This window comes from Callorhinus ursinus, unplaced genomic scaffold, assembly GCF_003265705.2.
Source record: "Callorhinus ursinus isolate GAN/ISIS: 27379988/994484 unplaced genomic scaffold, GSC_fseal_2.0 scaffold9, whole genome shotgun sequence".
NCBI classification, from domain to species: domain Eukaryota; kingdom Metazoa; phylum Chordata; class Mammalia; order Carnivora; family Otariidae; genus Callorhinus; species Callorhinus ursinus.
Window position 1 is genome coordinate 3442266 of NW_027397071.1, and position 21770 is coordinate 3464035.

Consider the following 21770-nt stretch of genomic DNA (forward strand, 5'->3'; position numbering starts at 1 on the left):
TATTTTCTATTGGGCTGGGGAATACCATCAAAGGGTGAGCTTTTCAGCTTTCTGTGAAAATCCCCAGGACCTTGTTTGGCCATTTCTATGGAAATGTGGTGTCAGATGAGTGGTAATGGTGCCCTCCAGTGGCTGGAGACCTCATTGTACACAGCCTCCGGGAGTTCTAGGCCATGGACCAGGAGAGGAAAACTACCAGCTGTACTCTTTTGACTTATCTACAGCTACAATGTTGCATTCATGAAAAACTACGCGGTGCTAGGCCCATCCCAGGACATGGATATGACCACACCCTCCTTCATCAGGGTGTCTCTGTAGCAGGTTTTCATATTCTTTTCAAACAATGGTTTCTCTGCGTTTATTGTTGAAAAAACAGGTAGGGTAAGAAAACTACCCATGCATGATGTAGAGAGCTGTTGATTTGTTTTTGGTTTGTTTGTTTTGTTTTGTTTTTTGGTTTTTGGTTTTTTTTTTTAAAGGAGAACTATTTGTAAAATGTTGCACTAAAATGTTTTATATACACTTCAGAGACCTGTAGTAAATTATGTTGAAAATATGGCTGTTTACAGTTACTGGAGCCCAGTGTCCTTCTTTCTCATAACCGGCCTCTCTCCTCCGTGAAACTGTGCCCTGGGAGCATGGAGTTCTGCCCCTGGCATTGTGTTGGCCTGCTAGGCTCAAGGGTCAAGAACTGCAGCCTTTATTACCCCGCCCTGCCCCCAGCCTAAAGAGTGCCTTTGTACAAATGATGGGGGCAACAAAACAAGACAAAAAAGCCTTTCCCAAGACGCTTTACTGCCATCTGCTGAAGACGAATCATAGTGAATGTACACAACTACCCTGTCAAGGCCATACTGCCCCCAGGTCTGTGCACACACCACACACCTGGAGGCCTGATAGGCAGGTTCAGAAGGCAGAGCTTAACCAGCTTTCCTTTTTAGGGGGATGGGACAGGAAGGGGTGGGAGGAGACTGATGGAGAAGGAGCGCAGGAACGGGAATAACCTTCCCCTTGCCTACGGAGGGCCTCCACAGCAAGACCACACCACCTTTGCCAAACAATGGAGTGCTGTCCCGACCTGAACTTGTCAGCAAGCATTTTCCAGGATACAGGAACTGCACAGGAGCTGTGTCTTCCTGCTCAGGGTGCCTTCCTGCACAGCACGCCAGTCCATGTTCCCCGCGTCCCTCGAATGCTGGTGTGGTACGGAGGAGTTCGCCACCTCTGCAAAATGAGAATGATAGAATGATTAAAACCACAGCAGTGATACATGATCTGTAATTCTTTACATTGTACAGAATATGCAAAAGAAAAATGCAGGTAAAAAGCAGAGGGAGGCGCTTCCTTTTCTCTTTAAAAATCCAAACCCTTCAGAGGTTTTAATCTGTGCTTTCCTCTGTTCTGCAGCCTCATCTGCTGCATCCTTATCAACTTCTTGCAGCTGCTGGCGGGGCCAGAAGTTGAAATGGGGATTGTTTATCCCCTGGGTACCCAGAATGCTTCCATGTTATGTCTTACGTTCTACTTTTGCCTAATTTTTCTCCCAAATGCTCTCTTTCTGCCAGGGAACATTTTAAAAAGGGAAATGGAGTACTGTGGAAGAAGATTACCCATCTACGCCTTTGGTGCAAATTTGCCCAGTGTTTATATAAGGGAAGGGAATGTACATTTCTATGAGAGGCAGGGACAATTTCCATGTATGCAAGATTAGGAGCAGTGTTTTGCTCAGCTCATCCTGGGATTTCTAAGCTTCCTGGGGGTAGTTCCAAGGTTGGCAAGAACTAGAGCCAGAGTACCAGAGAGGGGCATGCTAGGAAGAGTAGCAACCTCAGGCCACGTGAGCAGGTTGGATGAGCCCTCCTTTCTTACCTCTAGCTCATGATTTATCTATAGTGACAAGCAGATAAGACTGGACCTCAATACTGGCCACAGGATGAATAATACATCCACTCTCCTTTTGGGGGCAAGTTTTCAGTATACGAATAGAGCCTTTTTGGCCCATTGCCTAACTCAGGTCCACCTTTCCGAGCCACTTTTGACTCATGAAGTCTGCTGGACCAGGCACAGAAGCTCCTGTAAAAATGCTTGGTAGAAGGGAGTACCTGGCTGGCTCAGTCAGTAGGGCGTGTGACTCTTAATCTTGGGGTTTGGGGTTTGAGCCCCACGTTGGGTATGATGTAAATATTTCCAAAAAATAGCTTGACAGAAGCCCAGCATTTCTCTTACTGAAAAAGCTGGCACTGCTCGTTGGTCTTGGTCAGAGGAGCATCTAACCAAAGAAGACCTAACAAATCATTCCTCACCCAAAGGCTGGAGACCATGACCTGAGGCATACTTCCCAGCCCCACATGACTGGGCAGAACTTTCCCCAGCCATGCTGGGTTGACAGTGCCTGCTGGCTAATCCAATCAATAGCATGGCCGCCTATCCAAAAGTTGCATCCTGTTCATGTATTGAGAGGGTAAGAGTGGCACTTTAGATTTAACTTCAGTTGGACTCCCAGGTCTGCCCCTTACTGTGTGTCCCTGGGCAAGTCATTTACCTTCTCTGAGTCTCCGTTTCCTCATCTTTGAAAATAGAGCAAGATTAAATTAATTCGGGTAATGCACTTTAACACAAGGCCTGGCTTGGTAAGTGCTCAGCAGATGTTTGCTGTTATATCACTTCTCAGTTCAAAAACGTTCAGAGGCTCTCCAGTGTCTAAAAGTTTGACCCCATCCGACCTTTCTCAGTTGGCCTGAGTTCCCACCAGCTCCGAACAGAGCAGAAACTTGATTTTCTCACATTTTGTGCTATACACTGCACCTGCCTCAGGTTCTCAGTATCTACAGATGGTAGGGAATGTTTTAAGGTAAGAGGCTTCCTGGTACATGACATTGGTCCCAGAAATTTCACTGACAGAAATACCTTTTAAGATTTAAGGTTTTTTTTTTTTTTAAAGTACGCTCCCCACCCAGCGTAGAGCCCAACACAGGGCTTGAACTCACAACCCTGAGATCAAGACCTGAGCTGAGATCAAGAGTCAGGTGCTTAACTGACTGAGCCACCCAAGGCGCCCCCAGATACCTTTTAAGACCTTATGCCTGACTTAAGAACTAATGAATTCTTACAGTACAGTTCAACCGTCTTGAGTGGTTTTGTGATCCTCACTTGAGGATGATGGAGATGACAGCAACAATAAAGCACATCTCCACTCAGTTTCACAACTGACACGTTGATGTTTATAAGGACAGCAAGGTGTCCTGTTCACCTGAAGAGCTTCAGAGTTCCCTTAGCTCCCACAGCTCCCACAGCAGGGTCAATTCATGTGCTTCTCTTTGAAAGGGGTCAGACAGGGAAGCCACGTGAGGAGCTGGTTCTGGGAGTTACTTGGTCTGGAGTCAGATTTGAGGGAGGACAAGCCCATCGAGAAGACTAACCACTAGGGGGCGCCTGGGTGGCGCGGTCAGTGAAACCGCGGCCTTTGGCTCCGGTCCTGGGATGGAGGCCCAAGTCCGGCTCCCTGCTCAGCGGGGAGTCTGCTTCTCCCTCTGCCCCTCCCCCCCGGCTCGTTCTCTCTCTCTCAAATAAATAAATGAATGAACGAACGAACGAATGAATAAAATAAATAAATAAATAAATCTTAAAAAAAAAAGACTAACCACTAGCATGGAGTGTTCCAGGTGACTTTCGCAGCTGGGGCGGGAGGTTTCGTAGGAGGCCGAACAGTGAGGGGGCGACCAGACCTGACTCCTTAGCCTAAGGGAAAGTCCACAGCTGAGATGGAGGAAGAGGAAAACAGAGGAAACTGAGAAGGGAGAAACCCAAGGCTAGAAGTCCCAGCTCCGGGGAAAGAGAAGGTTGGGGGGGGGGGCAGGCTTAAGGAAAATCTGGTCTGAACTTGAGTGAGACCGGCGGGACCGGCTGCACCAGGTACCCCGTACGGTCTAGCAGTTGCCCACAATGTCCCGCTTCCTTTTGTTCAGCATGTTGCTGCTGCTCGAAAACGCTGAAGGAAGTGCTTCAGAGCCTCCCAGTCCTTCGGCAGAGTTCTCCTGTCACCGTAGGGTCCAGCCGAGTGGGATGCAGCTTTGCCCGGGGGGGGGGGGCACAGTTTCCCCTCCCCCCTCCCCGACACCCCCAGTTACGGAGTTGCCTCCGTCACGTCCCAGACGTCCAGGAAAAGTGCTGGAGGAGCGGGAGGAACGAAAATAAGCCTGGTTTTTAAAAACGCAAGCCACTCTGAAGGAAGAGCTCCGCAGAGCAGACGGGAGGCCGCCGGACGGCTCTGGGGACTCGCCCGGAGAGGAAGCTGGCGCGGCGGGCGGGACCCGGCCAGGGCGGCGTGGGGGGCGGGGCCAGGGCGGCGCCAGGGCGGTGCCGGGGACGGGGCAGGCGCCGGAGTGGTTAAAGACCGCGGGAAGCTGCTCGAGAACTAGTACACCCCTGCGCAGGCCGGCCCTAGAGGCCTGCCGGACGCGCCATGACCGCCGGGAGAGTCTGGGGCTGGGCCGCGGGGGTCCTCGGCGTGGTCTGCCTGGTGCTGCAGTTCGGTGAGTGGAGGAGGCCTTCCTCGGGCCCTGGCGGGGACTGGGCAGCGCTGGGGGTGTCGGTGGCTTCAGGGCTCCGGGGCTGGGTGGACGGGCGGGGCTCGAGGTGGCCACAACTGGGTTGGGGAGAAGAAACGCAGCGAGCGGGACCTGGTCCGGCCGAGTTGTCACTTCAACAAGTCTCCCGTGGGTAGTCAGGAAGCAGCCTTGACTTTAGGCACCGGAATCCGCGTTTGGAATAGGAACGGGACTCCGGCTCGCTCACTTCTCCGTTGGTTTCTTCTCTTAAGAATACTTAACCCCCGGGGCGCCTGGGTGGCTCGGTCGTTACATGTCTGCCTTCGGCTCAGGTCATGGTCCCAGGGTCCTGGGATCGAGCCCCACGTCGGGCTCCCTGCTCAGCGGGAAGCTTGCTTCGCCCTCTTCCCACTCCCCCTGCTTGTGTTCCCTCTCTCGTTGTGTCTCTCTCTGTCAAATAAAATCTAAAAAAAAAAAAACAAAACAAAGAATCCTTAACCCCCAACTCCCTCAAGGCCTTTCACCTCTCCACCACCTCCACACCTCCGGAAGGGGGTGCCTTTGCTGAGGTTCCAGTGACTGCTGAGCCACTTGTCGCCCCCACCATCACCCGCGGGGTATGGTCGCCGAGCATTTGGACGGACCTTTCACTGCTTCCGCCGCCGGTGAGCTCTCCCGGGACGGCTCCCGTCAGCGGGTTCCGCCTACCCAAAGAACGCGGTTTATCCGCGGCGCGCGGAGTGGGGCGCAGGAGCCGCGACAGCCGATTGGTTCCCCCGTCCCCCCTTCCGACGCCGCGCCGCGTTTGAGTTGCGCTCCTGAGGGAAGGGTACCGGGCTTGGGACAGGGACCGGTCGAGAGAAATGTCTGAATCGCTCCAGGATTTCGAAGCAGGGCGGCTGGTGCTCCTTTCCCCTCCCTTGAAAACGTCAAAGAACTCTGTGCGTCTAGAACTGCTTTCATCCCTTTCCCACTTCTTCAGCCAAATTAACAGCCCCATGAAATAAGTATCTGTCTCCATTTTTACCTCCCCACCTTTATAAACCCCTACACACACAGTCATAGCCAACCCCCTGGAGCATAGTAACAAACGCTTAACTAGTTCTTCTTTCCTTGAGGGTTTCCGGTTGGGGGCCCCTTTGCACATACTACAGATCAATCTTGCAATCCTCATTCTGCACTCAGCTTCCACTATGGGGTATGTGTCTATGGAGGCCCGCCTAGCGGGGAGGGGTTGAGAGATCTCAAGGGTGCCAACAGTTTAAGGCACAGAAGTAAATGTCGTTAAGACAGGCTGAGCATAAAGTGCTATGGGCGTGCACAGGGAAGGGAGCAACGTCTTTTGTGAATCAAGTATCTCTTGTGACACAGAAACTTCCTGGAAGGGGAGCGTTTTTGAACCTGACCTCCAAGGCTAGACGGTGTGTGGACGAGTCATGACGTGGGAAAAGATTCCGAGAGGTGAAAAAGACGGGAGCACAGTGTACAGGGTGAACCTGGCAGTTGAGAGTCATTCAGTGTCCCTGGAGCATAAGTGTGCTGGTGGGAGCTGGAGGCCCCAGGACAGAGCCCTGCACATCCCGGATGGGAGTTTGGAGAATTCTTTTGGGGCCTCACAGAATCGGAACCATGCGTGTAGGAGGAATAGTCTGGCAGCAGTATGGAGAAAGGATTGCAGCTGGGAGTCATTGGAGGCGGGGATGCCATCACAGGGCGGATGCCATCACAGGACCCCCTGAGACTTTTCTATGCTGGTGACTGTGGGAAACGGGGAGATGCAGGTTCAGGCCGAGCCTGACCCAATGAGAAGCAGCCCACCAGTGATAAAGAGCATCAGCTCTCCAGTCAGTGCTTGGCTTCCCACCCTGGCCCTGCTCCTTATATGGAATTATAATTTCCAAAAGTTACCTAACTTCTGTGAGCCTCACACTATCTTTGCCTTGGAAGAGAGAGAGAGAGCACCCCTCACTGGTGAGGGAGGGTAATGATAACATGTACTGCCTAGACTGTGAACATGAGTCACTGAACACAGTTTTACTGGGGGTCCACCCTGTGTTGGGCACTGTACAAGGAACCGGGGTTACAACAAGAAGCAGACTTCCCTGCCTCTTTGAAGCTTACATTATAGTCGGGGAGAGAGACAGAAAGTGAATTAATGAGTAAATATCTAGATGTTGGGTGGTGGTACAATAAACACTAACACAGAGATTAGTAATGCAGAGGAAAGGGGAGTGGGCATCGTTAATATTTCTTTAAAACTTTGGGACATTGGAAATCTTTAGAATAGTTGCAAAAAATAGTATGATGAACACGTACACACTTTGCTCCTGGAATCCCCAGTTATTAACATTTTGAACACATTTGGTTTACTTCTATTTACACACACACTTAATTTTTTTTTTGTCTAAACATTTGAGAGTTGTAGATCTTATGATAGCTTACCCGTAAATATTTCATCATATGTCTTCTAAGAACAGTATGTCTCCAGGAATCCGTGAAACCATGATCAAAGTCCGGAAATACACCATCAATATAATACTGTTTTCTGATAGAGTCCAGAAGCCGATCCTGGATCACACACTGCATTTGGTAGTCTTGCCTCTTTAATCCCCTTTAATCTAAAACTTGCCAACTCTTTTTTTTTTTTTTTTTTGGTACTTTATGATATCACCATTTTTGAAAGGTCTGGACCAGTTTTATAGAATGTCCCTAGATTTGGATGGTCTGTTTCCTTATGATTAGATTCTGGTTAAAACTTTGAGGAATGTTCCATAGGCGTGTCGTGCCGTTCTCTGTGCATCTCATTAGAGAGCACATGCAGTCCATTTGTCCCGTTATTGGAGCCCTTAACTTTGGTTATTTGGTTAAGGTGATCCACCAGATTTCTCCATCACAGAGGTACCTGTTCCCCTTTGTATTAATACATGACGTATCAAGTGACACTTTGAGATTGTGTGACTATCCTGTTCCGCAACAATCTTTCATCCAGTGTTTTAGCTGTTTTGGCATCCAGTGGTGATTCTTTCCCAAGTCCACTAAAATATTGGTAGACGGCAGTTCTCTATCCCCATTTTTCCTTATACATCATTGACATTCTTCAGTAATGAAGAACTTTTGCACCTCCTTTTTAATTTTATTTTTTTAGTATAAGTATGGACCCAGGGGTATTTCTTAAGATGGCATTTTTGTCATCTATTTTGATGCTCGGTGATCCAGACTTTGGCAAATGGGAACCCCTCTGTGCTTCTGTGTTCTTTGCCATGTTTCCATCAGTTTTTGAGAACTTCCTACTTTCTGGCACAGAAGGATGTCTTGGACTCATTTGTACCTTTTCTGCCTCCGCCTGTAATCATTAGATTCTCTCATTCCTTTTAGTGGGAGATAGGACTTAGAAATCAGTATCTGGGTGCTAGGTGTGCTCAAGGCTACTGGAGTCATGGTTTCTAGGCTGTCAGTTCTCAGAGCTGGGAAATAGAGTGTCGCCAAGTCGTAAGTTTATCCTGTTACCGCCAAGCCTAATCTAACAATTTGGTTCATCTTTCTCTTCCTCCATTCCCTATTTGTATCTCCTTTTGCCACAGTGAGAACTCTATTCCTCATAGAATCCGTATGTTTTCCTAATATACATTAAACACAAAATAATTTCGTAATTGCTATACCGAGACCACTACCAAGCACAAACCTTACTAAATACAGTTCACAGGTTCTTCACAGCTTTTTTTATTCTTCCATATATCCTGTTGTATATGTACAGAAGACTGTCTTTTAAAATTACTTGGATTAATTTTTTTTTCTTCTGAGTGGTAGTGCTATCAACTCAATATATGCTTGCATTGATTTGTTTTGTTTCTATTCAGTTTTAGGGTTTCCCCCCTTGATTTAATTTTTAAATATTAATATGGTGCCAGTCAAGCCATATAGAGAGATGCTCAGGGAAACCCTATTCCCACCTTCTCCCTCTGTCATAATAGGTACTATTTGTTTCTGTTTTATCTTTGTTTCTTTTTGTAGATATAAATAGATAATGCAACAACGGTAACAATAGTGTCATACTCTGTGTACTCTTTTGTACCTTGTTTTTGTCTCTTAACCATATGTCTGGTTCATCATTCCGTATCAGTTCATAGAGATCATCCTCATTCCTTTTTTATAGCAACATAGTCCTCCATGGGCTGAATGTATGATGTTGCATTCAGCTACCCTACTCTTCAGGTTAGGGTTCAATACTGTGTAGTCAGGGGAGGGTCTCTTTTAAAAGGATGACAGTTGAGTGTAGCCTTGAGTGGGCCAGGCAACTGTCTGGGGGAGTAGTATTCCGGGCAGGGGGCTAGCAGCAAAAACCCTAAGCCAGGCTTCTGACATTTAAGGGATTTCAAGTAGACCATTGTACCAGAAAGTAGTAGGAAATGAAGTTGTAAACACAGGGCTAGGACTTAAGAGATAAAGTTTTGTGGGCCCCTTTAAAGACTGCGACTTTTTTACTCCCAGTCACATGGGATGTTTTGGAGGATTTTGAACAGGAGTGAAATTACAATGAGTGGAATGTGTAAGTGAATTATTCTGGCGGCTTTGTGAACAGTCTGTAGAGTGGGCAAAGGAGAAGCAGGGGGACCAGCTGGGGAGGCCATAGGAACAATGCAGATAAGAAATGACTGCAAGAGAGGGGGATTGAATGGGAGGTAGGGGGGTATGGTTGGAAGGTAGAGCCAGCAGGATTGGGTGCTGGGGTGCATCGTCAAGATACCACATGGACAGAGCTGAGGTAGTGCCAGGCAGGTAGCAAAGCTCAATAAGAACTGTTGTATTGGGTGCCTGGGTGGCTCAGTTGGTTAAGCGACTGCCTCCGGCTCAGGTCATGATCCCGGAGTCCTGGGATCGAGTCCCGCATCGGGCTCCCTGCTCCGCAGGGAGTCTGCTTCTCCCTCTGACCCTCCCCCCTCTCATGTGCTCTCTCTCATTCTCTCTCTCTTTCAAATAAATAAATAAGATCTTAAAAAAAAAAAAGAACTGTTGTATTAGCTCTTTTTAGCAGAGTCTGCCTTATTCTACTGCTGCTTTGTGTAGTTCCTTTTTCTTGTCAGCTACCTCCACAGCTAGATTTTCTTTCCTTGTATGCAGAAACAAAGCCATATACTACTTCTTAAAAAGTTCCTCTCACTGATTTGTTTTCATGTTTTTTTTTTTTAACATTACAGCGCGTTAAATCTGGACATTAGATGAGACAGTGTTTGTCTAGCATTTCTCCTTTTTAAGTTATTATCTTACATTATTATGTGAGACCTGTTCATGTTTTTTTGTTTGTTTTTGTTTTGGGGTTGTTTTTTTTTTTTTTTTTTTTGCTGCAGTCAAGATTCAGAGTCTGTGTGTTTTTATTTAGGAAAAGGATACTCTAAGTCAAAATAGTGTGGTGTATTCCTATGAGAAAACTAGACCCATTGTTATAATAATAATAGCTGTCATGAATTGAGTACATGCCCTGTGCCAGGTTCTATGCTTAGTATTTTGGATTTTTGTTTTCATTTAATTGTCACACCAGTTTTTTTTTATAATCTTTAAATTTTTTATTGTTATGTTAATCACCATACATTACATCATTAGTTTTTGATGTAGTGTTCCATGATTCATTGTTTGTGCATAACACCCCGTGCTCTGTCACACCAGTTTTTTAAGGTAGAGACTATTAAGGAAGAGAACAAAGGTCAAAAAAGGTTGAACCTTGTCCAAGTTCACACAGGAAAGAAGTGAAAACGCGACAGAAGTCATCTGACTCAAAATCCATGCAATCCCAACCCAAGATTAGGTGAGCAAATTTTATGAAGATATGAAGAGCCATCGTGACCTCTCTCTCTTTTTTTAGGTTTATTTACTTTTTTAGTAATCTCTACACCCAACATGGGGCTCAAACTCCCAATCCTAAGATCAAGAGTCACATGCTTTTCTGGCTGAGCCAGCCAGGAGCCCCCATGGGTGATCTCTTATATGTGACATGTATGCATTATCCAGTGTAATTTTGCTGAGACATGTGAAGTTATATAGGACAGCACAGTTACCAGTCATATAAGATGGCTTTCAGTATCATCATCTGCAGAAGGGGGTTGGGGAAACCTTACTTGGGCTGTAGAATTCAGGATGGGGATTTATTTACGTATTTATGAACATTTTGTTATAGTTACACTCTCTCTGTACATCCATACTTTACTCCCTAGTACTTTTGCATAATCCTGATAACATTATATTTATGAAAATTAACAGTAATCTCATCATATCACCTAACTTCTACCACTGTTCAGATTTCCCCAATTGTCACAAGAGTGCCTTTTTTTTAAAACACCAGGATCTAATCAAGTATCCCGCATTGCATTTGTGACTAGGTTTTTGGTTTAATTTTGATGGGTATCTTTAAAAATTTTTTTTTTTTTAAATTAGAACCACCTTTTGAGAATTCAATCTAAAAATTTGTTTTATTGCCTTTGGGGCACTGTAAGGTTTCTTGAATGAAAACAGGCTTTCAGGGTAGGTATAGGTTCCTGTGTTTGAAAGCAGAAAGTTTGCCTGCATGCATGAGGCATGAGTGTTTGTTTGCAGAAGTTTTCTGTCTTTTGATTTCCTCTTACATTTCTTCTCAAGTGCAGAAGGCTTTTTTTTAAAGTAGTATATGGCTTTGTTTCTGCATAGAAGGAAAGAAAATCTAGCTGTGGAGATAGCTGGCAAGAAAAAGGAACTACCCAAAGCAGCAGTAGAATAAGGCAGGCTCTGCTAAAAAGAGCTAGTACAACAGTTCTAATTGAGCTTTGCTACCACACAGGCCCTTAGACTCTGCAGTCACAAATCAAACCTTCTGTCTCAGGATTGAAGGTGAAACCATGATACTACCTTTTCCATTTGTTCCGATGAGTTGAGGTCTGACTAGGAAGTGTAAAATACTGAGACTGTTCCCAGGAAAGTGCTGGGAAATATCTTAGCATTTCTTTGGAGGTAGCTTTCAGTGTCTGTCCACGAGCGTCAAAAGAGAACGTCTTCCATTTACTTAGAGACACAGGATCTTCTCCTTTGACCTTTTTTCCTTTTTCTTTTTAAAAATCTTCTTGCCCTTGTGCCCTTTGGTCTTTCTTTTCCTTCTCAGCTGCTGCTGGCGCCTATGCCAGTGACCTCTTAGCCCAAGGACTCTGGGGCTCCGATGGAAACCAGTGGAATTAAGGAGACCTCTTGCTCAGAATCCCTGCAATAAGTTCACGTCTGCTCTATGCCCCCAACCGGGAACCCCTAGTTCATAGGTCTACCCTTTGTGACCTTGACCAAGTATCTATCTGAGGGAAACAAATTACTTTGATAGGCTTGTTCTCAAGACCCGTTTCAGGTCCTAGGGGACTTCACTTCCTTTTCATAATATTCCCCAAAATGTCTGTTGTGATTAGTGTCTGAATTTCTACCAGGCTCACTGCTGTGTCGTTTCTTGAACATTTTTCCCCTGTAACAGTTAAGAACTAGAAAAAAAAATGCCATTTTATATACACATTCGGAAAATAATAAACTCAGATTCACAGGAAACTAATAAGGCTGTTGTCATCATGAATTAGTTTCTCAACTATGAGCCGAAAAACCTGAAAATAGTAGGGATTATAAAGAAATTCTTAATGGAATGATCAATAGTGTATAGAAATACCTTGAATCAGAATTTGGAGAATAGATTTTAAAAGACTCACAGTCTTAAATAGCTCTAGTGAAGACCCAATTCCCTAAAGCGTGCTGTAGATCTCAGATATATCCTCCAACAAGAACATGTGGCTTTTGAGCCTAATGAGCTCACAAATGGGGCTTTTGACCAAGATGGTGTGTGGGTATCTTGAAAGGACAGGCTGCAGGAGTGCTGACAATTAGAAACAGTATGAAACCAGCAAAAATGATTTTGATAATCTATTTTACTTAACCTAATAGAGCCACAATATTTTCATCTCAACATGGAGCTGATACAGAAAATATTAATGCGGGATTTTACATTCCGTCTTCAGTGTCCGAACATACCTCCATTCGGACAGACCACATCTCATGTGCTCCGGAGTCGTGTGTGGGTAGTGGTTACTGAGGCTCACTGTACAGATTGAGAGGGAAAGGCAAAGGGCTTTTAAGTGTCAGCCCAAGGAGTAATGCTTTGGGGAATGTTTTAGCCTGACAGAAGACAGAAAAGCTCAAAAGGAAATTGATTTGGTCAGTTCCAATATCTCCATTCCAGATGAGCTCATCCAGGAGGCAAGGAGTAGCTTGACAACTGAGAGCACTTGTGGGGCAAGTTCTGGGGGGTTTCAGGGACTGGGGGGCCAGGGGGTTTACAACTTGCCAAGACTCAGGTGGCTGCCATTTCAGGCTGAAGTCAAAGAGACAGGGAAGCAGTGGTGGCATAGCTGAGAGCAGGAGATTCCTGTTTTTAGCAAATCATGGCAGCACAAGTACCTGACTCAGTCTGGGCAAGGATGGAATGGACAAGGGAAGACCAAGGCCTCTCACTTCCTGGCTAAGAGTGCAGGCTCCGGAGCTGGCTGCCTGTGTCCAGACACCAGCTCTGTGTCTTCTGCGCGACCTCGGTCAACTTCTGAACCTTTGTAACCTGGTGGCTCCCGTTCTTTGGAATGTTCTTCTCCATATTCTCAGACCCCACGCCCTGACTTTTTCTGGGCTGAGTTGGCCTAGGGCTCATTTGGAGTGGATTTATGAAGAGCTAGGTTAAAGAAACAAGCTGCATTGTACTTCCTTGAGTAAAAAGACTGCATTTCCTCCTTATTATCTACATACCTGGTGAGCAGATTTCCTACCCCCAAACTGGGTCATGGGGCCTGACTAATCTGACAATATCTGTGAACCTAACAGGACAGATTATCTGATAACAGACATTTTAGGAGAGTGGCCACTTCTCTGTGTTGTAAATGTGTATCTGTGTGTAGAGAGAGACTTTGTCTCCCAAAATGCCACCACTTTCACGCTCCAGATAGATGTCAACAGAGGGTGTGCCATGATACAGAGAAAGGTTGTGGTCACAACCCCCTGTCTGGAGAAGAGACTCATCTGCTCACTTGGGTTCAGAATGCCCCAAGATCCTGCTGTCTTCACGCTTGAAGGAGTCTTTAACTGAAACACCGTTAGAATGTTGAACATAGGGGGGAAATACCAAGATTTATATATTCAGGTACTGAAACTTTTAGGGGATTTTTTTCATCAAATGAACTTTGATCTTAACTGCTAAGATCTGCAGGCCATCCTTAGAAGATATTTTAGAGAGAGAAAAAGACTTTAAAATCACATTGTTCATATCTAAGAAATGACATCTATAAACAAATTGCATCTCCTCAGACCTGACACGGCCTATTACCTTTGATTTGGCGCTGACATCCTGCATGGGTCCAGGCTTACCTGGTGCAGGTAGTAGGCGCCGCCTAGTTAAACCTGAAGGGGAAGCAGGAGACAAAGGGGAGCGTCTTGAAAGGAACAGCAGTGGGGGAGACACGGGAGTGGGAATCCAGCAGCCCCTCCAGTCTGGCTGTGGTGCTGGTGGCCGGCTTTGGGGGAAGGGGACCGTTTCGCCTGCACACCGGCGGGCAGGGGGTCCCCAGGCCACTTATTCTTTGGTGCCAGTTGAACGTTTCCACGTCCCCTCGCTGAGTGATGGTGATTCATCAACCAGTTTCCACAGCAGCTTAGGACCTTGCAAAGCTCAGGGTTTGGAGGAACTGCCAAATTCTGTGGTTCTGTCAGGAAGCCCTGCCTTTCAGACTATAGTCCAGCTGTATTTAGGTTACTTAATTCACCCAAATATTGATATCGAGTGCCCTTCCTGTGCCAGGCAGCGGGAATACAGCAGAGACCAAGCACCACCCTGTCTTTGTCCTCATGGGGTTAGGCGGGCCGGGCGGGGGGCGGGGCCTGAACTCAGATTGGAATCAGTTGCCGCCTTCTAAGAATGAGAAGTTTTCACACAAAATTTGAACATCCAGCATTTCCTGGAAAATCAGAAGTTCTGCAAATTGCCTGCGCTCACGCGGGTGGGAGGTGAGGAGCGCTGCTCCAGAGGAGCGCATGCGCGCCAGTGCCCCCGCGCCTCAGCTCCCCGGCCCTCTCCGGGGCCTCTGCTGGCTGCACTGCGGGTCTCTGTTCATGCTTCATCTCCCCATTCTCTCAGGCTTCGCAGTGTCTCCTGTGGTTTGGTTTCCCTTGTTACTTCTTCCCTTTGTTCCTGTTTTCTTTCCCTTTTCTTTCTTTTTTTGGCTCCAGCTTTTCTTCGTCCCCGCATTCAAGCCTCTCTTGTCCCTTTTCCGCATCTCGCATGGTACCTGCCATCACCCATGAGGAGTGCAGACTCTTAGGCCCTCTCTTCAACTTTGTTTCTCATGGCGTCTGATTTTGAAGCCCTGCCCCAGGTCCCTTTGTCACATCTGAAGTCGTTTGCAAACTGCAACACCACCATCACAAAACTCAGGTTGTCACATTTTGGGGATTTGGGTTTATCACTTTCTTGCTCAGTCAAACCTCAATTCCTCATGTATGAAGTCAGGGGCATGAGGGCCACAGACTCTTGCTCTCTCAGGACCTCTCAGGCCCTGACATTCAGTGATTTGAGGACCACTGAGCTTGGTACCTCACCTGCAGTTTTCAGAGGCATGCTTGAGTCTCAACTAGAGTAGTCCCAGTACATTCTAGAAACCACATCTGTAGAAATCCTGTATCATGTCACGTCTTTAATAGCCATATGCCGCATAGCAGGCCAAATAAGAAATAGTGGTTATGAGCATTCTGGAGTCAGACCAGTCTAAGTTGAAATCCAGTTTTACCACTTCACTAGCAAGTCGCTTAATCTTTGTGCGCCTCAGTTTCCTCATCTGCAAAAAATAAGGTCAAAAATAACGCCTGCCTCGTGTGGCTTTTAAGAGGGTCCAATGGGTGCATATTTGTAGAACTCTTCCAATGGTGCCTCACAGATAGTAAGTACTATACAAGTGTTTGATTACTAAAAATAGCAGTCCACGTCGGTCCCAGGAGCCAGCTGAAAACACGCAGAGGAATTTGTGGCTGGGAGTGGGAATTCCTCCTCCTTAACTCAGTAGTTATGGTGACCATATTTTCTAAGTCAAAAAATCAGGACACTTCATCTGCAAAATATGTGAGTTGCAATTCTGACTTCAAACCATAGAAGAATTATCAAAATTGGGTGTGATGAAAATGTTTTGCAAGGACACTGCAACAAAATATTTGGAGTTGAAGCTGTTCTTAGATACATGATTTCTCTGTCTATTGGTATTAGGTACCCTCCTATCTTCAAAAGATCATTCAATATTCTTCAAAACAATTTTAAAAAAATGCTGGCTAGCATGGAATATCTGTTTAGGCAATCACTAATTCATTTTTTTCTTTCCCTCTATTTGTTTGTAAATGATGCAAGCTCACACCACACTCGGTGGTCACAGAAGCAGGATCACATACAACCAAGGTGTTGATGTGGCCTGACTCACTGCAAGAAAAAGAGGGAAAGCCCTGTTGAAAGCCAACTTCCTTTCGGCCATTGTGTAAAGACTCTCAGTCTTATTCAAACCTCAAAACAATCGTTTGTGGTGGGCGTTATGATTTACATTTTACAGCTGAGGGAGCCTTGTGTGGGAAGCTTTTGAGAGTTCCCCTGGGCCCATCTGCCTGAGAATCTGGGCACTTACCCTTCCGCCCCCTAGCATGGGAAGTTGGCATCCTCTCTGACCACTCCGATAGCAGCGAAGCAACCAGCTCACTGCTGACTCCTTTCCTTGCTGCTGTTTGTGTGCAAATTCATTCATTCACTCATTCACTCATTCATTCATTCACGGTTTGTGACCTTTGAGAAACAACTCACTCCCCTTTCTGCTGTTCCTCTTTTTCATTGGCGATTATCCTATCAGCAGCTTACTTCATTCAGGGTTAGTCTTGGAAGTGCAATGGAAAAGACTTCACTGTGAGAAGGGAATGCTAGACAGTAGCCACTACAAATGTGATGATCCCCAAGTCTGGATCCTCTCCTGTGAGCCCCGGACCTGTGTACCCAGCAGCCTACTGGACATCTCCACTTGGCAGTCTTACAGACCCCACACAGTGTCCCAAACTGAAAGTATGATCTTCCAGCCCCAGCCTGGCTCTCCTCCACGTCCCCTGTCTTAGGGAACGACAGTGGGGCTCACTGCTCCTCATTCTTCACAAGCTGTCTCTAACCCCTCATCTGCTCCCCGAGTGGGTGCTCTATAGTGATACCCTGTGGTTCTACTTGGTGGCCCTGAGCGCGGTTGCAGTGGGGTGTTGGTCCAATTATTTGTTTTAATTAATTAATTTGATAGCGCGCATAAACAGGGGGAGCAGGCAGAGGCAGAGGGAGAAGCAGGCTCCCGGCTGAGCAAGGAGCCCAATGTGGGGCTCGATCCCAGGACCCTGGGAATCACGACCTGAGCTGAGGGCGGATGTTTAACCGACTGAGCCACTCAGGCGCCCCTGGTCCAATTATTTGGACCAAGTCTGACTTCCCTAACAAAAAGTAAGCTCTGAGAGGGCAGGGACTGTGTCTTGTTCTGGGGTGGGGGGAGTCCCCACATCGTAGAGCTGCCCAGTGAGTATTTCCAGAGTGAGTACCAGGACCAGGCTGCTCTGAAGGGAGCAGGGGGCTGCACAGAGTCAGGAAATCTTGTGTTCTGGTCCCTCTGCCGCCGTAAGCCTGCCGAGGGACTCTGTGTGACGCGGTGAGCACCACTACTGCAGTGTGTGTGACAGGCATTGAAGAGGGTGCGTGAATACACTGCTGGCACCGAGGAGGCATCCAGTGACCTTGCCCTTCAGTTTTCTTGGTGCCCTGTCACTTCACCTATGAAATGGGGGGTTGTTCGACTAAATGGTTTTGACAGTTTCTTCCAGCTCAAAACTGAATTTTTTGGAACTGGTCTCTCCCTTCCCCTCCCGTGCTTCTTACCAGCACTAGCTCCATTCCCGACTTCTTTCGTCCTCCTGTTCTCAAGCCCAGGAAACATCACCTCTCCCTGGGAAGATGGCAGCCATCCATCTTTATGCAGCCAAGGTTCACCTCCTACTACTTCTCTTCCCCCACCACCCTACGGACTGCCGTTCATGCATGCATTCACTCCTTCATTCACTCACAAGACATTTCGAGCCTCCGCTAGTGGCTGTGGATAGACCCTCACTCCTCAAATCCTGCCCCCTCTCATCCACCTTCCCACGTGCTCTGGTCAGGTGTGAGAGAAGAGAGGGCGTGATCAGCACCGCAACGAGGGCTGCTGGTGTATTCCTGTGGGCAGTCCCCCTTAATTAAGGGAGATGGGTTCTAGAAATCCTCGCAATAGACAAATGGGACGTATTTACTTCTTATTTGAAATTACTGAACACGGTTGCCTACAATTGGTCTATTTAATAGTTTTGATTTTCCCCCATGCTCTTTCAATTACCCTGATTGCTGCTAGGCATAAACTTCCATCAAGTTTTAATTTATCTTTAATGTCTTTCCCTTAACAGCTGCTCTTCTCTCTTAACAAGAAAGTCAAGTCTGGAACCAGATGCATTTAAACCCATTTTGGGGTATCGAGACTATCCCAGTCTAGGGGTGGTAGTAAATATTTAACAACCGGATTGGTGCAGAGTAGGCAGGAGTCTCTCTCTGAAGCATTAGTTCCTTTGCTGTAAATACTCCCACCACATGGGTTTCAGGTGATCAGCCAGGCTTGGCTGAATGGGGTCCAGGTGAGATGCTAACGGTTGACTCACGAGGGGGGACGATTGGAGCCAGCTCTCCCACGCTCCCCATGCCACTGAACCTAGTCCTGTGCCCTTAGTCTGCGTCTCACCCCACCTGGCTTGCTTCCCAGTCATTGTTTCTGATCTCAGCTAATAGCCTCTGTCAGTCAGCCAAGAAGGATGCCTGACCGACACCGTTAACTACCCCCTCTCCCTCACCCGCCACCTCCAGTCACTAACCCCCGGTGCTTTCTCTCCCAAGCTGCTCTCCAAGTCTGCCCTTTTGTCTGTCCCCTCCACCCACACCCTGCTCTGGTCTGCGCAGTCTCCCACCCTCTCGTTGCTGGTTTCCCTGCCTGCATGCCTGGCCCCAGCCACCGCTGTCCACGCTTAAATGACGTCATGCCGGTCTTGTGTTGAAAGCCGTCCTGTGGCTTTGCCTTGCCATTAGGATCCATCCCAAACCCTTAGCATGTCTTACCTGACACCCCCAAGTACCCTCACATACACTGTGATCTGGCCCCACCTGCCCCTCCAGCCTCACCCCCCACCTGTGACCTGCTTGCTCGCTTCCTCTAGCCATGGGGAGCTGCTTTTATTATTTCCTCAAACACACCCAGCTCCTTCTCGACTCAGGGCTTCCTTTATTTTATTTATTTTTTTGTGGGGGGGGAGGCTCTGCTTCCTCTATCAGTACAATTACCTCTCCTCCCCCACTCCCCCAGCCCTTGGGTGATGCCTCCTGTGGTGCGTCAGCGTGACTTCCTGGGGAAGGCCCTCAAGGAGGTGGCTCCCTGGGCCTGCTTTGTCTTCCCTACACAGTGGGGCTTCTTGACGGCCTGGAGGGACACCTGTCTGGTTGGCTGTCATGTTGGCAGCCATGCCCACAGCCCCTAGCAGGGACTTGGTGCTCCATCGGAGTTGAATCCGCCTCTTGCATTTATGTGGGCCCCAGTGCCCCCATTAGAGAGTAAACTCCGCACGGTCAAACATGTCCTGCTTGCTGTGTTTGCCGTCAGCGGTTTATCGGCTTAGTGAGAAAAGTTAGTCAATGAATCATTTTTACTGCGAAATTTCACTTTTCTCCCCCCCAAAGAGCATCTTGGAGGATGGTTTTCTATTTTCAATAAAGTCGTGTTGGTTTTCCTAACCAATTTCTTTTTCCCTCCTAGACTCCATCAGCTGTGATCCCCAGAGGATGTTTGGAATTGCGAACAAGAGCGTAACTTTCTATGTAGCAAGGTCCGTACACATTACAGAGATCATGTGGACAAAAAGTAAGGATAAAGTCATCGAATGGGAAGCAGGCTCCCCCGTCCACGTTTTCCCACCTTTTGTAGATAGAGTTCATTTAGACACCACGTCAGGAAGCCTTACCATCTTCAATCTGACATCATCGGATGAAGCTGAGTATAGAATTGAATCTCCGAGCTTTGGTGACATCTTGTTTACTCTGAATGTGATTGGTGAGTATCCCATAAATGGGTTTGTTTAAAATGGCAACTTTCCAACTATTTTAAGAGATGAACACAAATGAACGGTTTCTGAGAAATAAGAGAATTCGATCTCTTAGGCTGTCAGGCACATAGGAGGAGCAAGTGTCCATCCCCTCGTCATCCTCTGAGTGAGGAGAGGATGTGACCGAGGTGGAGGGAGCGACCCCAGCCGGGCTGAGCTGCTGCCAGTGGCATCTCTTGTCTTGCTAGGAATATTCTGGAAAGGGATATAGGGGCAGCAGTGAACTCAAAACTCTTTGAGCTCCACTGAGAGATGATGCTCTAGAAATTAGAGTGCCTGCTTGCACCTGCGCTGCACCCCAGCAGGTGGATTTTTTTCTCCCCTGTATCACTTTACACAGAAACTGGAGATAGAGTCCAGGTTCCTCCACACTCCCCATCGATACTTCCAGGTCATTCTCCTTGTCATCTATAGGCCTGTGGATATATCCCAACGTTTCTGGATCACTGGAATGCCTGGCTCACTTTTGCTGTTTCTGATGTTCCTGCTGTTATAATTCTTAGTGATTATAATATTTAAATATATAATTCTAATATCCTGGCTTCTGAGTCCCTGATCTCACCTGTGATGGTCTTGTCTTCCATCCACCTCCCCCACCTTTCCCCATGGATAGAACCTAGAAGTTGTCATTACCATTCATTCTATTTATTTTTTTTTAATTTTATTTTATTATGTTATGTTAATCACCGTACATTACATCACTAGTTTTTGATGTAGTGTTCCATGATTCATTGTTTGTGCATAACACCCAGTGCTCCACGCAGAACGTGCCCTCTTTAACACCCATCACCAGGTAACCCATCCCCCCACCCCTCCCCTCTAGAACCCTCAGTTTGTTTCTCAGAGTCCATCGTCTCTCATGGTTCGTCTCCCCATCCGATTTCCCCCCCTTCATTTTTCCCTTCCTACTAGCTTCTTCTGTTTTTTTTTAAACATATAATGTATTATTTGTTTCAGAGGTACAGATCTATTACCACTCATTCTAAGCCCTCCGCTATGTCATGCCAGATGTCCCCTGCTCTGCCAAATCTGCCACCCCTTCACCTTGCATGGCCCCCTGTCCTCCTTAGGCAGCCCCGAATATGCTCACTCACGGCTCACATATTGGAAGACTTGCTTAGTTTCCTTGCTCCTTTTAATTTTTTTAATTTAATTTTTTAAATTACTTTGTAACGATTTTATTTATTTATGTGAGAGAAAGAGCGAGAGAGAGAGAGAGCACAAGCAGGGGCAGAGGGAGAGGGAGAAGCAGGCTCCCTGGAGCTTGACATAAGGCTCGATCCCAGGACCCCAGGATCATGACCTGAGCCACCCAGGTGCCCCATCCTTGCTCCTTTTTAAATGGGCCATACTCCTCTGGCCTGTGCAACCAGGTCCAGTCCATTGTGCTGCCTGTTCTGCGCTCACACACTGTGGCTGCCGAGAAACTCATCACCCCACAGAGCCCCACACGTGAAGCTTCTGGTCGCTTGCCTCAGTCAAGTCCAACATGTCCCCCAGTGTCCTAGCAATTATCCTTCCTCTCCTCAAGCCTTGAAGACCCTCTTCTCCAAAGCTACTCCTCAGCTGAAAGCTTCGCTTCTTGTTTCACTGAGGAAGAGAAGCAATCGGAGGAGAATTTCCACAGGTTGTCACCCTTAGCCTTTCTGCCTACCTGCCCTTGAGCATGGGTACCCTGCTCACAGAGGACCAAGCCCTCCGCTGTGCCCCGAGCCCTGCCTCCCTGCCACTGCCCTTGGGGACATCGCTCTAGTCGGTGCCCTTGCTCTATTCCAGCAGCGGTGTCCTCCGTGGGCTGCCAGCCCGACCCTACCAGCACGCAGTATGCTGTCAGACATTCATGCCAGCCCCAGGAGCCCTCTGATGCCCCCTCCACCCCTCCAGCTACCACTTGCCATCTTGAGTTTGTAGAAAATCTCCCTGAAGGGTTGTCCATGTTTGCTTTCTAACTCCTTTTCTCCTGTT

The 21770-nt window shown here is 47.3% G+C and overlaps 1 protein-coding gene across 2 annotated transcripts in view; it reads left to right on the forward strand.

The window, feature by feature from the left end:
* The first annotated feature begins 4377 nt into the window (after nucleotides 1–4377).
* The window catches only part of CD58 (CD58 molecule), a 60517-nt gene continuing 43124 nt past the window's right edge, over nucleotides 4378–21770 (forward strand). For both annotated transcript variants that reach the window (XM_025872517.2, XM_025872516.2), the window contains exons 1-2: nucleotides 4378–4532; nucleotides 19460–19753. In XM_025872517.2, coding sequence (XP_025728302.1) covers nucleotides 4463–4532; nucleotides 19460–19753 — 364 coding nt within the window. In that variant the 5' untranslated portion in view covers nucleotides 4378–4462. The remainder of the gene's footprint in view (nucleotides 4533–19459; nucleotides 19754–21770) is intronic.